Source organism: Micropterus salmoides, unplaced genomic scaffold (assembly GCF_014851395.1).
Source record: "Micropterus salmoides isolate LMB-PRFRI ecotype aquatic unplaced genomic scaffold, ASM1485139v1 Ms_hic_scaffold_2, whole genome shotgun sequence".
Classification (NCBI taxonomy): Eukaryota; Metazoa; Chordata; class Actinopteri; order Centrarchiformes; family Centrarchidae; genus Micropterus; species Micropterus salmoides.
In genome coordinates this window covers 5,881,174-5,894,203 of record NW_024041150.1, presented here as the reverse complement: position 1 = coordinate 5,894,203, position 13,030 = coordinate 5,881,174, and the positions used below count along the sequence as shown (strand labels likewise).

The 13,030-nt window shown below is 45.0% G+C and overlaps 1 protein-coding gene across 4 annotated transcripts in view; it reads right to left on the bottom strand.

Moving 5' to 3' along the window:
• The window catches only part of LOC119911452 (bone morphogenetic protein receptor type-1A-like), a 59,769-nt gene that overhangs the window by 2,295 nt on the left and 44,444 nt on the right, over positions 1 to 13,030 (bottom strand). For 2 of the 4 annotated variants that reach the window (XM_038730334.1, XM_038730333.1), the window contains 8 exons: positions 12,100 to 12,262; positions 11,910 to 12,012; positions 9,773 to 10,062; positions 8,922 to 9,057; positions 4,195 to 4,387; positions 1,832 to 2,129; positions 1,443 to 1,618; positions 22 to 152 (listed from right to left, as the gene is read on the bottom strand). In XM_038730334.1, coding sequence (XP_038586262.1) covers positions 22 to 152; positions 1,443 to 1,618; positions 1,832 to 2,129; positions 4,195 to 4,387; positions 8,922 to 9,057; positions 9,773 to 10,062; positions 11,910 to 12,012; positions 12,100 to 12,262 — 1,490 coding nt within the window. The remainder of the gene's footprint in view (positions 1 to 21; positions 153 to 1,442; positions 1,619 to 1,831; positions 2,130 to 4,194; positions 4,388 to 8,921; positions 9,058 to 9,772; positions 10,063 to 11,909; positions 12,013 to 12,099; positions 12,263 to 13,030) is intronic. The other 2 variants (XM_038730335.1, XM_038730336.1) reach the window with 2 other exon arrangements.

Sequence of the window (13,030 nt, the reverse complement as noted above, 5' to 3'; positions counted from 1 at the left end):
GGCGCCGCTAGCTCGTCTCACCTCGTCGCTGTTCCAGCGGTTGGACACGGTGGGCCGCAGTCCTTTCACGCACACCACCTCCAGCATGTCTTCGTACGACGGGTCGGAGGGAACCATCTCGTAGTACGGCAGCTGGTAGTCCTCCACGATACCTGCGTGCAGAGAGGACGCCACGGGCGTTTTTATTTCCCACCAACCTGCTGGACACTTTGTCGACTGATCGCTGAATCGTTCGGTCGACAAAACGTCAGAAAACTGCCAAATGTTTGTTTTTTGATCCAAATAAATAAGAACAAATACTTTGTTACTGCACTTAAGTAGTTTTTGTACTCGAGTATTTAAAGTAGGAAAAATCAGCTGTGTGATTCACTGTAACTAACGACGCATTCAAAGACCGTTTCAAAAGACAGGTTGGCTGTTTGTAAGATCAATAGATGTGAATGTGTTTTTACTTCAGTACTTTTAAAACCGGGCACTTTTTTACTTTCCTTGAGTAACATTTCAGAGGTTTCGGTGCAAGAAACACAACAAACGTCAGAAACTGTCACATTTCAGAGGGTGAAAAGCCAAATGATGTAATTAAAACCATCAGATAAATCTTCTGTTGGCGTTTTCAGCTCCGTTTAGTTCACGTGGAGCCGGCGGTCCGTTTCTGGGAGCTGTATTAAACATTTTAACATGAGAGCCAGCTGATGTTTTAATACTGTAAGTGAACAGCAGGAAGAAGCCCATCAGTGTGCAGTGACGTGTTCTCACCAGCAGGTGGAGCCACTGAATCTAACTATAATAACTGACTGACTCAAATATTATCAGAACTTTGGCCAATCAGAGCAGAGTATTCAAACCCCGGAACACCTGACAGAAACGATCAGCTGACTTTTGGACTTCTGATGTTTTGAGAATAAATTTAAAAGCATCTCATTCAACAGCAAGTGTCGTGTTTTAAACATGTGTTTCTAAACTGGATCTAATTCAACTAATTGATTATATAAAAGTTAATGTTGAAACAAACGGATCCTAAACGGGTTTTAATTTCAGACTTTCCTGCAGCTGAAGATGATTTCACTTCCTGATTTATCTGCTGCTATAAATGAGCGTTTTATTATAAACACTAACATTAAATAAAAGTATGATGTTGATTTCAGAGTTACTACATTTCTTATTCCTGAACATAAACAAAAGCCTACAATCTTTCCAGGACATTTTCCAGGAGGAGTCTGGAAATTTTAAAGTAAACATTTTAAATCCGTCCAGCTGGTTCTTTTTATTTCTTCATTTTTTTTTTTTTAGAAAGGTTAAAAAGGAGAATCCTGGGAAAAAAACGGGACGCTTGATGAGTTCGATTAGAGCTGCAACAACAAGTCAATTAATCAGTTAGCAGAGAGACGGAGACACGGAGCTACACTCGGTGGCGTCTCCGTCAGGTGTTAACGTGCGTGTACCTCCGGTGACGCAGCGTCTGGCCATCTCCCAGACGACGAGCCCGTAGCTGTACATGTCGGCCATGATGTACGCCTGGAAGTGGTTCTTGTTGAGGCTCTCGTCCAGGACCTCGGGGGCCATGTAGCGCCGCGTCCCCACCCGCGTGCTCAGAGGGACGTCCACCTCGTTGGTGTCGCTACGGCAACACAAACGTTCGTCAGTCAGATGCACGCGTGTTTTTACCAAATAATAAAACATCCTGACATTTTTTCATTTGAACGTTTTTTCACTTCCGCCTTGAATTCTGGGAGAGTTTCAGGAAACTGTTCTGGATCAGAGAGAAACTGGTTTATGTTTCCTCCACAGGTTTAACAAACGTGGGAAAAACAACGAGTCGAAGTGTAAAAACCTGTTGAACTTGACGGCGAGGCCGAGGTCGGCGATGCAGCAGGCGCCGTTCTTCTTGATCAGGATGTTCTTGCTCTTGAGGTCTCGGTGGGCGATGGCCGGTTTGCCCTGCGTGCCGTAGATCTCCGTGTGCAGGTGGCAGAGGCCGCAGGCGGCCGAGTACGCCAGCCGCAGCAGCGTCTGCGTGTCCAGCGTGCTCAGCCTCAGGTAGTCGTACAGGGAGCCGTTCTCGTGGTAGTCGGTGATGAGGAAGAGCTGCGTGAAGGCGCCGGTGCCTTTGATGTCGGCCGCGATGAAGCCTGCAGGGGAGAGAGAGAGGAAGGTCAGAGCTCAACCGATCATCATCGCCGCCTTCAGCCCGAGAGACTCTGAGACGCGACTAACGAGCCGGCCGGTCGGCTCACAGAGTAAAGACCCACAGCTGTGAGACAGTTTTAACGTTCTGTCACTACGGAGTCATTTTGTAAGAGACGTCTGGATGACGTTCATTCTTCTTAGAACGACTGGCAAGAACGTTCTCTGCAAGAACACACGGCAGTTCCTTGCATTCCTGGTTTTGAGAAACATCCGTCACGCCGTCAGACACCTGGTGTAAAAATCTGAGCCCTTCGGTACCTGAACATAAACCTGCTGCCGTTCAGTCGTCTGTATTCTGGCTGAAATGTTTCATTTAATCATTTAATTGTACAGTTTAATGAAATTGACTGTTGTGTTTTTTTATCTGTTTAAGCACTTTGTGCTGCAAAGACGTATATTTGTTATTATAGCAGGATCCATTTTCCTTCAGTTCAGGCGTGCGTTGGTTTCCTCTCTCTCTCTAAATGGATTAGCGTGTCTTCAGTCCATCAGAGCAGAGCGCCGTCCGTCTTTAACGGCGTGTCTCATCGGTCCGACAGGCGACCGGCGACGCTCGCTGTCATTAGTTTAAATCAACCAAATTAAAAATCAATCAGGGTATTGATCGGCCCCGGAGTCCTGCAGTCTTCAGGCTGCCGCTGCGTTTAAAGGGCTGCAGAGAAGAAGACCGCTGAAGCTTTTTAAAACCTCACATCCATCTGTCCTCCATCGGTTATGTCATCATTGTTTCTTATTCTTCAGGGGGTGTTTGGGATTTTCGTTTTTAAAGATGAAGCGTTCAGTTTCCTGAGTCAGTAAATAACCGTGATCTTAATACCGATCAGCTATTGATCATTTGGAACTTCTGAAATGAATTAAATTAGTTTCTGTGAAGTGAACGAAACGACGCGCATCATGTTCACACTGACAAAAGTTTTAACATTTTTATTGGTATTCACGATCTAAGCAGCTAAAGCGGGCGACCTGGCGAGCTTTAACCCTTTCACGCATACTGCTCACTACAGTGGACGGCCGTTTACTGTATGTACAGAGGCAGCCGCTAGTGTGTCATGCCATAACGCTGCCACCCGCTGGTAAGCTGTTGTAAGTGCAACTTAAATTCGGCAAAACCGAGATGGCCAGAAAAGCTGAGCAGCTCAGGTAAATCAAACTTGGTAACATCTAAAAGGAGTAATACAATTGTTAAACTTTCCAAGTACTGATTTTATGTTTGGAGGAAATTAATCATCTGTCCACTAACTGGGACATTATGCATCACCAAGACTTTGTTTTTCTTCAAAATGCTTCACGTGCACCAACTGTTTTGGATGTAAATCAGTGGATTTATGTAAAACCTGTGCAGATTAGTTCCATTATCTGAGTAAGCTTTAGTGTGTTGGAGCAAGAAACAAATTCCATGAGAATCAAGTGATGATGAACAGGAGGATCCCCGACGGTGCAGCCGAGGAGTCAGAAGTGAGGTTCAGCGTTTTTGCGTTGCATTAAACAGCATCAGAATATGTTAAAATGTGTGACCACTTTAGTTTAACAGCATTAAAAATATAGTTTTCACATGTTATATCATTTTATTCACTGGTTTGTTAAATACATATTTCTTCAGTTGATAGCTGACACGCTCGCCGTCCACCTCAGCGGACATTATTTTTCAAGCCTGAAGAGCAATAAAAGTCATTAAGTGGTTTTAAACATCCAGATAACTGGTATAAAAAAAACAGACCAGGCGTCTGATCGAGTTCATTTGTCAAAACGTGCAGCCAGCCTGTAAACGGGACAGGCGTCTATCGGGGGCTTTATTTTGAAGTGCTTTTATTTACTTCTACCTGTATTACTGTATTTCACCATGTTTGACTTTGACGACAGAAAGGACGACTCCTCTTTCCCACAGAGCGAGTTTTAAAGAGTGATGCTCTCAGTCAGTCCTCTGACCTGCAGCGACTCACTTTATAAACACGATATTAATGTTTGGTAACTTGTGTTTGTGAGGGGGGGGGGGGTTGCGGCCGGTACCGAGGATGTTCTCGTGTCTCATCAGGACGGTCTGGTAGATCTCCGTCTCTCTGAACCAGCTGGCTTCCTCTCGGGTGAAGAAGACTTTGACGGCGACCTTCTCCCCCCTCCAGCGGCCCAGCCACACCTCGCCGTAGCGCCCCTTCCCGATCTGACGCACCATCTGGATCTGCTTGGCGATGGTCCGCTGCACCTGAGCGAGACAGGAGGAGGTTTCATTCTGATTGTCTCTTTCAAACATCCAAACAAGGCTGCTGACCAACGCAAACACCTGACTCATGATGCTTTAAATACGTTTTTTCTGTTTGCTGTTTTTCTTTGACTGCTTCAAACATGTGTTGGCTGTTTTTAATCTTTCTGAACTGTGATGGTGAAAAAACTGAAGTAAGCTTCGTTTATTTATGACCTGGTTCTTCTTCCTTTAAACGTACAGAAAAGATTTTCAGTCACTTCTTCTTCTTGAAGAAGAACTGGAACACAGTCGGACTGAGTTTAACATTTTCACTCCACCTGAAGACATTTGGCAACGGCAGAGACTTTATCTTATTTACTTTGCCTTTTGGACAACATCTAAATTTAAGAACTTTGGCTTCTTTTGCTAAATTAAAAAAGGATTTTTGTTGTTTAATGTTGGTATCAGAACTAAAAGTATCACCAGAGAGGAAATAATTAAAAAACACCCAGAAGCCGGAATTATTTTCAGTTTCTGCATAAATCTGTCAAGCGGTGAAGAAAACAACTGATTTTTAGATGCATTGCGATGCTGACTTGGGCGATTATGAATCGATTCACAAATGTCAATAATCGATTATCTAGAGGTTAACTGATAACGTCATGTTGACGGACCGAAACAGACGGTGCAGCTCCGGAGGCGTGTGGTTCTACCGAACAGGGCGTCCTCTCCTCATTCGTCAAAGGACAGTTAAGTGATGGTGAAAACGAGCGGAGCAGAGGAAAATATGAGAGCTACGTTTCAGTCTGGCTGTAAGTTTACAGTGTCCGTTTATTAAAGTCTGTGTTGTTTTCCAACTACTAGACAGGCAGTCAGCGTTATCAAACATGTCCTCTTCAGACTGCGGTCTGGAAGCTGAGCAGGACGTTATTTGGCTGCTGTAAAGTTGGTTTGTTGTCATTCATCCACGGTGCTCAATACAGATTACAATAATCCACTTACAGGACAAGACAAACATGTAGCGACAGCGGACGAGACAAAACACAGGATCAGATATGTTAAGGTGGAGTGAACGTGGTTTGGCTGCAGCGTTGTAAAGTGCGAAGTTCAACACGTATCTGACTCTGTGCTGATAAAAACAGCAGCAGCAGAAGAAGTCAGTGATAACGCTGTAACCATAGCGCTGTAACCATAGCGCTGTAACCATAGCGCTGTAACCATAGCGCTGTAACCATAGCGCTGTAACCATAGCGCTGTAACCATAACGCTGTAACCATAGCGCTGTAACCATAGCGCTGTAACCATAACGCTGTAACCACGTCGTAATGCTGTAACCATAGCGCTGTAACCATAACGCTGAAACCATAACGCTGAAACCACGTCGTAATCATAATGCTGTAACCATAGCGCTGTAACCATAGCGCTGAAACCATAACGCTGAAACCATAACGCTGAAACCATAACGCTGAAACCACGTCGTAATCATAATGCTGTAACCATAGCGCTGTAACCATAACGCTGAAACCATAACGCTGAAACCACGTCGTAATCATAATGCTGTAACCATAACGCTGAAACCATAACGCTGAAACCATAACGCTGAAACCACGTCGTAATCATAATGCTGTAACCATAACGCTGAAACCATAACGCTGAAACCATAACGCTGAAACCACGTCGTAATCATAATGCTGTAACCATAGCGCTGTAGCCATAATGCTGTAACCATAGCGCTGTAACCATAGCGCTGTAACCATAGCGCTGTAGCCATAATGCTGTAACCATAACGCTGAAACCACGTCGTAATGCTGTAACCATAGCGCTGTAGCCATAACACAGTAACCATAACGCAGTAACCATAACACAGTAACCACGTCATAACGCAGTAACCATAACGCAGTAACCATAACGCAGTAACCATAACGCAGTAACCATAACGCAGTAACCATAACACAGTAACCATAACGCAGTAACCATAACACAGTAACCACGTCATAGCGCTGTAGCCATAACGCTGTAACCACGTCATAGCGCTGTAGCCACAACGCTGTAACCACGTCATAGCGCTGTAGCCACAACGCTGTAACCACGTCATAGCGCTGTAGCCATAACGCTGTAACCACGTCATAGCGCTGTAGCCACGTCATAGCGCTGTAGCCACAACGCTGTAACCACGTCATAGCGCTGTAGCCATAACGCTGTAGCCACGTCATAGCGCTGTAGCCACGTCATAGCGCTGTAGCCACGTCATAGCGCTGTAGCCATAACGCTGTAACCACGTCATAACGCTGTAACCATAACGCAGTAACCACGTCATAACGCTGTAACCATAACGCAGTAACCACGTCATAACGCAGTAACCATAACGCAGTAACCATAACGCAGTAACCATAACGCAGTAACCACGTCATAACGCTGTAACCATAACGCAGTAACCACGTCATAACGCAGTAACCATAACGCAGTAACCATAACGCAGTAATCATAACGCTGTAACCACGTCATAGCGCTGTAACCATAGCGCTGTAACCACGTCATAGCGCTGTAACCACGTCATAGCGCTGTAACCACGTCATAGCGCTGTAACCATAACGCAGTAACCATAACGCAGTAACCATAACGCTGTAACCACGTCATAACGCTGTAACCATGTCATAACGCAGTAACCATAACATAACGCAGTAACCACGTAATAACGCAGTAACCATAACGCAGTAACCATAACGCAGTAACCACGTCATAATCATAACGCTGTAACCACGTCATAGCGCTGTAGCCATAACGCTGTAACCACGTCATAGCGCTGTAACCACACCATACCACTGTAACCACGTCATAACGCAGTAACCATAACGCTGTAACCACGTCATAGCGCTGTAACCACGTCATAGCGCTGTAACCACGTCATAGCGCTGTAACCACGTCATAGCGCTGTAACCACACAATAGCGCTGTAACCACACAATAGCGCTGTAACCACACCATAGCACTGTAACCACGTCATAACGCAGTAACCATAACGCAGTAACCATAACGCTGTAACCACGTCATAACGCAGTAACCATAACGCAGTAACCATAACGCTGTAACCACGTCATAGCGCTGTAACCATAACGCAGTAACCATAACGCAGTAACCACTTCATAACGCAGTAACCATAACGCTGTAACCATAACGCTGTAACCATAACGCTGTAACCACGTCATAACGCTGTAACGCTGTAACCATAACGCTGTAACCATAACGCTGTAACCATAACGCTATAACCACGTCATAACGCTGTAACGCTGTAGCCATAACGCTGTAACCATAACGCTGTAACCACGTCATAACGCTGTAACGCTGTAACCATAACGCTGTAACCATAACGCAGTAACCACTTCATAACGCAGTAACCACTTCATAACGCTGTAACCGTAACGCTGTAACCACAACGCTGTAACCACATCATAACGCAGTAACCATAACGCAGTAACCGTAACGCTGTAACCGTAACGCTGTAACCGTAACGCTGTAACCGTAACGCTGTAACCGTAACGCTGTAACCGTAACGCTGTAACCACGTCATAACGCTGTAACCATAATGCTGTAACCACGTCATAACGCTGTAACCATAACGCAGTAACCGTAACGCTGTAACCGTAACGCTGTAACCGTAACGCTGTAACCGTAACGCTGTAACCGTGTGCAATATGAGCTACATTTATATTAAGTAAAGTTAAATTGCATTTCATTACTACCTAATACTTTGGATTGTTACAAATACGTTAAAAGTACCAAATAGTCAAAGAGTGAGAAAAATACATCTGTATCCTGTTCGTTTTACAGTCGCAGCCTCGTAATCGTAATGAGGTGCCTAGAAACTCACAGCTTTGAGGTGATGCATCGAGGTACCGAATCGCTGACCTGGTAATCGTGAGACCAGTGAAGATGTTGTTCACTGGTTTTTACCCTAATATTTACTTTTACTCTCCTGTTTTCGAGGTGATTTTTTAAAAATAATATCAGATGTTCCTTTCTTATGAAACTCTGTTTCTCCTCTCTCACCAGGAAGTGAGAGCAGGTCCTAACAGGGTAGGATTAAGATTTCATCTGCACTTTGACCGCTTTAGACTGTAGCTGAAACAATCTGGATTCACGGTGATGATTGTGAAAAAGAAGAAATAAATATCATGCGAGGTTTGAGTGGTGTGAGAGATGGGAATCAAAGAAGCAAAACAATGAAAGGCTGATTATTCAAAACACCTTAGAATTATGGGTAAACAAACAGGTTTATCAGGTAAATTAACCTGTTTTTATTTCCTAATTGACTCTTTTTAAAACTAGTATAATGTCTTTTCTTTGAATTGCCTTGTTGCTGAAATTAGCTCAACAAATAAACTCTGCCCTTCTAGCATCAGTTTAAACAGAAAAACATGACGGGACTGATTAAAGGCTGAAACCAGGTGTGACTCAGAGAAAACTGGAGATAGTTTTGACTAATTAAGTTTTTAACTTTGAGTCTGAATTGTGCTGTGTGTGTTTGTGTGCGTCCCGGTGCAGCGTTGTGTCCCTACCAGCAGGGGGAGCCCGGAGCCGCTGCCTGAGCTCTGAGACTGGTGGATGAGGTCTTTGAGAGACTCTCCAGCAGGGATGAAGACTTCCTCCTCCAGGTTCTTGTGATAACGCTGGCGCTCACTCTGCCACTTATACCTGCCACACACAGATAATTACATTTCTAAATACAGACGGTTTAATCAGCTGTTGAACAACCTTCAGTGGCTTCCAGCCGGGAGACGACAGGTACAGCGAGCGGCGCTGTGCGTCGAAGGGAAGGCAGCAGATATTACTGAAGCGGGAATAAACATCACAATCTGATGATCTGTTTCTAGGCCTCTGCTAGATCACGGCGATATTTTAAATATGAACGCCTCAGCTCACTGTCTGAAATCTGTCGGGGTCGGTCCCTAGAAACCCGTAGACTCACTCTCGGGTATTGTTTACAAAGCCGCACTGGGTTTGTGCGGTTTTATCATCGTGTGGGTGCCGTCTCTGCTCACAGGACTTGTCCCACATGTAAGAACAGATTTTAAAATAAGGTGCTCTGCCTAATCACCTTTGTGTTAAATATTGTGAGTTGAGTTGTTTCTGTATTGTTTTAAGTTATTCTTGCATCTTGGCCAGGACGCCCTCCTGGATCCTGAAGAGAACTTAAAAACAGGACGATTCTCAGGTTCTGTGGCGTCTGTCTTCTATAATTTATAACGCTATAACATTAATGAATGAATCACCTCACAGCCAACACAAGATGTCATCAAGCCCCATTCGACCCCAGCCTTTGGAAACGTTTCTACGTCCATTAAGATGAAAGTTGTGAATAATTTGTCGAACAGACGGTGGCGTTGATAACGCACAGGTGAGGTCCTACCTGTAGTAGCAGACCACGGTGACGCAGATCAGAGTGCAGCAGCAGACCGTCATGGAGATGAGGAAGGCCAGCCAGTGGGGGCTGCCTTCTGGAAACATCCGGCGGGGAAGAAAACACAAAACACTGCGGTTAACTCGGCTCTGCGTTGGCCTGACGGAGACCTTGACGGCTCCGGGGAGGGAGACGTTACCTGAGGGAGGCTGAGGGGGCAGCGTGGGCTGCAGGTCTCTGTTGCAGAAGTCTGTGTTGCAGCACTCGATGGTCCTCCTGGTCTGAGCTCTGGGAGAGTCCTGTCAATCAAACCGATCACACGGTCAACCCATTAGACCTCCTGATGCTCCTCACCTGAACAGGTACGATCTGCTCCCCTGTTGCTGCTGTACCCGGCGTTCAGAGCGGGAAATCATTCCCAGCTGACACAAACACAAAGTCGCTGCTTCTTTCACAGCGTTTTCATCAGCTCCTGTTTCCCGTCTCGGCCTGACCAGCAGTACTTTTCATGCTCCCTCCACATACAACAGCAGCGGTACACGGAGTACACAAATACTGTACTTCAAAGTACAGATACCCTTTGCTTAAAATCACTCCACTAAAATTAGAAGTCTTTCTACTTGGATGAAAGTACAAAAGTACCTGCTTTTACAAACAAGTAAGTGTCAAAAGTACTAATTATGGTACGTACAGGTTGGCCTTTCAATGTAATTCAGGCTACTCAGTTATATATGTGTGTACGAAGTATTCAGATCCTTTACTTCAGTAAAAGTACTAATTCCACAATGTTAAAATACTCTGTTGAAAGTTAAGTAGGTCCTGCATTGAAAAAGTTACTAAAGGAAAAGTACTCATTGTCCTGTTATATATAATACGTTAGATTATTCTTCTTCCTCCTCATTAACGTGAAGCAGGATGTTGCTGCTGCAGCTCTTTCTGAAATGTTCAGCTGACGATCGTTTCCTCCATCAATTGATTTTTTTATATTCTGAAAACAGAGAGAACTGCCAGAAGTCCAAAGTCTCACCTTCTTAATGTGTTTGTGTTTGTCCAACCTCAAAGTTATTAAAAATAAATTAAAATAGTTAGAAGCAGCAAATCGTCAACGTGCATGAAAAATGTTTTAAACCATCAAAGTTGTTGCCAATTAAATTTCACCGTCAGTCTAATTACGGCGTCAGCTGTACTTGAGTTTAATTTATAACACATCATATCTTGTAAACTCTTCGTGTGTTTTGTGTGTAAAAATCTGAAGCTGCCAGATAAATGTAGAGAAGTAAAAAGTACAAGAGTAGAAGGTGGCATGAAAAGTACAAATACCTCTAACTGGTACTTCGGTTCAGTACTTGTACTCAGTTGCCTCCTTCACTGAGCGCCAACTTACAGAAAACCAGCTGCACTCAAACACAACCTAAAAAGCTCCGTTTCACTTTCATGCACTTGAAGCCGATTCACAAACACGTCCGTGAGGGAAGATTAAACTCGTCTTAAACTTAAAAGTCCTAAGATTCATTTTGAGGACAGTTCAAGAGCATGTGGGACAAACTGACTAACTGAAGACAGACCAGTCCTGCTCCTGAGAGAAAAACCACACGGGCACTAAAATTCACTCAACTTTAGCTCCAAAATACGTCGATATCTGTTCAGATCTCAGGAGATCAGGTTTTCTGTGCGTATGTTGTTGTTTCATTATGTTTGCGAGGACTTGCATGCTGAGCCCAGCAGGTTTAAAGGCCTGCTGGGGAGACAGGACTTGGTTTAGGGTTCAGGTTAGAACCAGGTTAAGGGCCTCACGGTTCGATTACGATTCAGAGGGCCGATCATAAAACCATTAACGATGCATCTGGACGCATCATTTCTTTCTATACAGGCTCTCGGGATAATTACTAAGCATTTAATTTAACATTAAAATCCAAAACAAACATCTTCTAACTAGTTTGCATCCCTAATTTACTTCTTTAAGCTCTCAGCTTTTTCTTGACAGGATGTGTGCAGGACAGACCGGTGCACCAGTCTCGGCATGAACCTGATGTTCTCAACCCTTAACAAGGAGGTAAGTTAGTACTGATGACAAACTAACGTTACTTAACAGCAAAAGAAGTTTTCGGAGTTGAGGAGCTCCGCAGGTGGAGGTGTGTGCGCGTACCTTGCACTGGAAGTGTGAACCTTCATACTTCATGCAGCCGGAGGTGAGGATGGCCTCGCCGTGCTCGTCCTCCTCGATGATGGCGAAGCACTGACCGTTGGTCCTGAGGAGACGCACAGATCAATAAGAGATTTGAATGATTAGCTGATCAAACGGTTCTTCGCTCCGTTCTCTCAGAGTCTGGACTCACTGGCAGGTGTTGTTGGTGGCGTCCTCAGGACAGTGTCCGGAGCAGTAGCAGCTGAGGAAACGGGCCGCGTCCTCTGGCGCAATGGTCGAGTCCTCACCGGGCCGCCGAGCCTCGGGTTTCACCCCCGTCCCCTGCAGGACGTGGTCCGGGTTCTGACCTGCAGCTGGAGGGAGAAACCGCAAAGTGAGTCGGGACCAGATTCTAATTTACTAAACAACAACCTCGTGTGAAGTTCAGATCCAGGACTCAAACGGGGACACATCTCTGTCTTCAGCCCACCGTCACTGCCTCCTTCTGTTTACCTCCGCTCCTCTAACCCTCCCCCCTTCTCCCTCTCCAGACTTTGTTGTTTACTGAGCTCCCTCCCGTCTCTCCTCTCATTGGCTCGGACTAAAACCCCTCTGAGGTGTGTTCTGCCGTGCGTGTTGTCATGTCTGGACTTGAACTACCTGCACGCCTACTGTTTGAGCTGCCCCTCCTCCTCTCTACAGTTAAACCGGGTCCTTGTGGTTCAGAGTCGACCAGAGAATCCAACATCGACCGTGACTGACGGCGTCTGACTCGCTCACATTAAAACCTCCGCCGACACACCGAGGACGTCGGCGCTCAGCAGGGGAAATCTGCCCTCCGTCCAGACCGTAAAAGCATTTCGTCCAGTAAAAAAACGAAGCTGTAACGAAAGAGTTTCCAGTTTGTTCACTACCGGTCGGACGGCCATGTTTGTAGTCCAGTGAAAACCCTTAAATGGAACCAAAGTAAGCAGCAAACTGCCAAAGTCACCAAAAACGTTTTCAGATCTAAAATGAACAATTAAAGACATTTGTTCCTTATTTCACTGCAGGATCAACTGATAACCAGCTGCTCCGTCTTCCTTCATTAATATTATTTATAATATATAATCCAAATAAAGCTCCTGAGGGTGAATTAACAG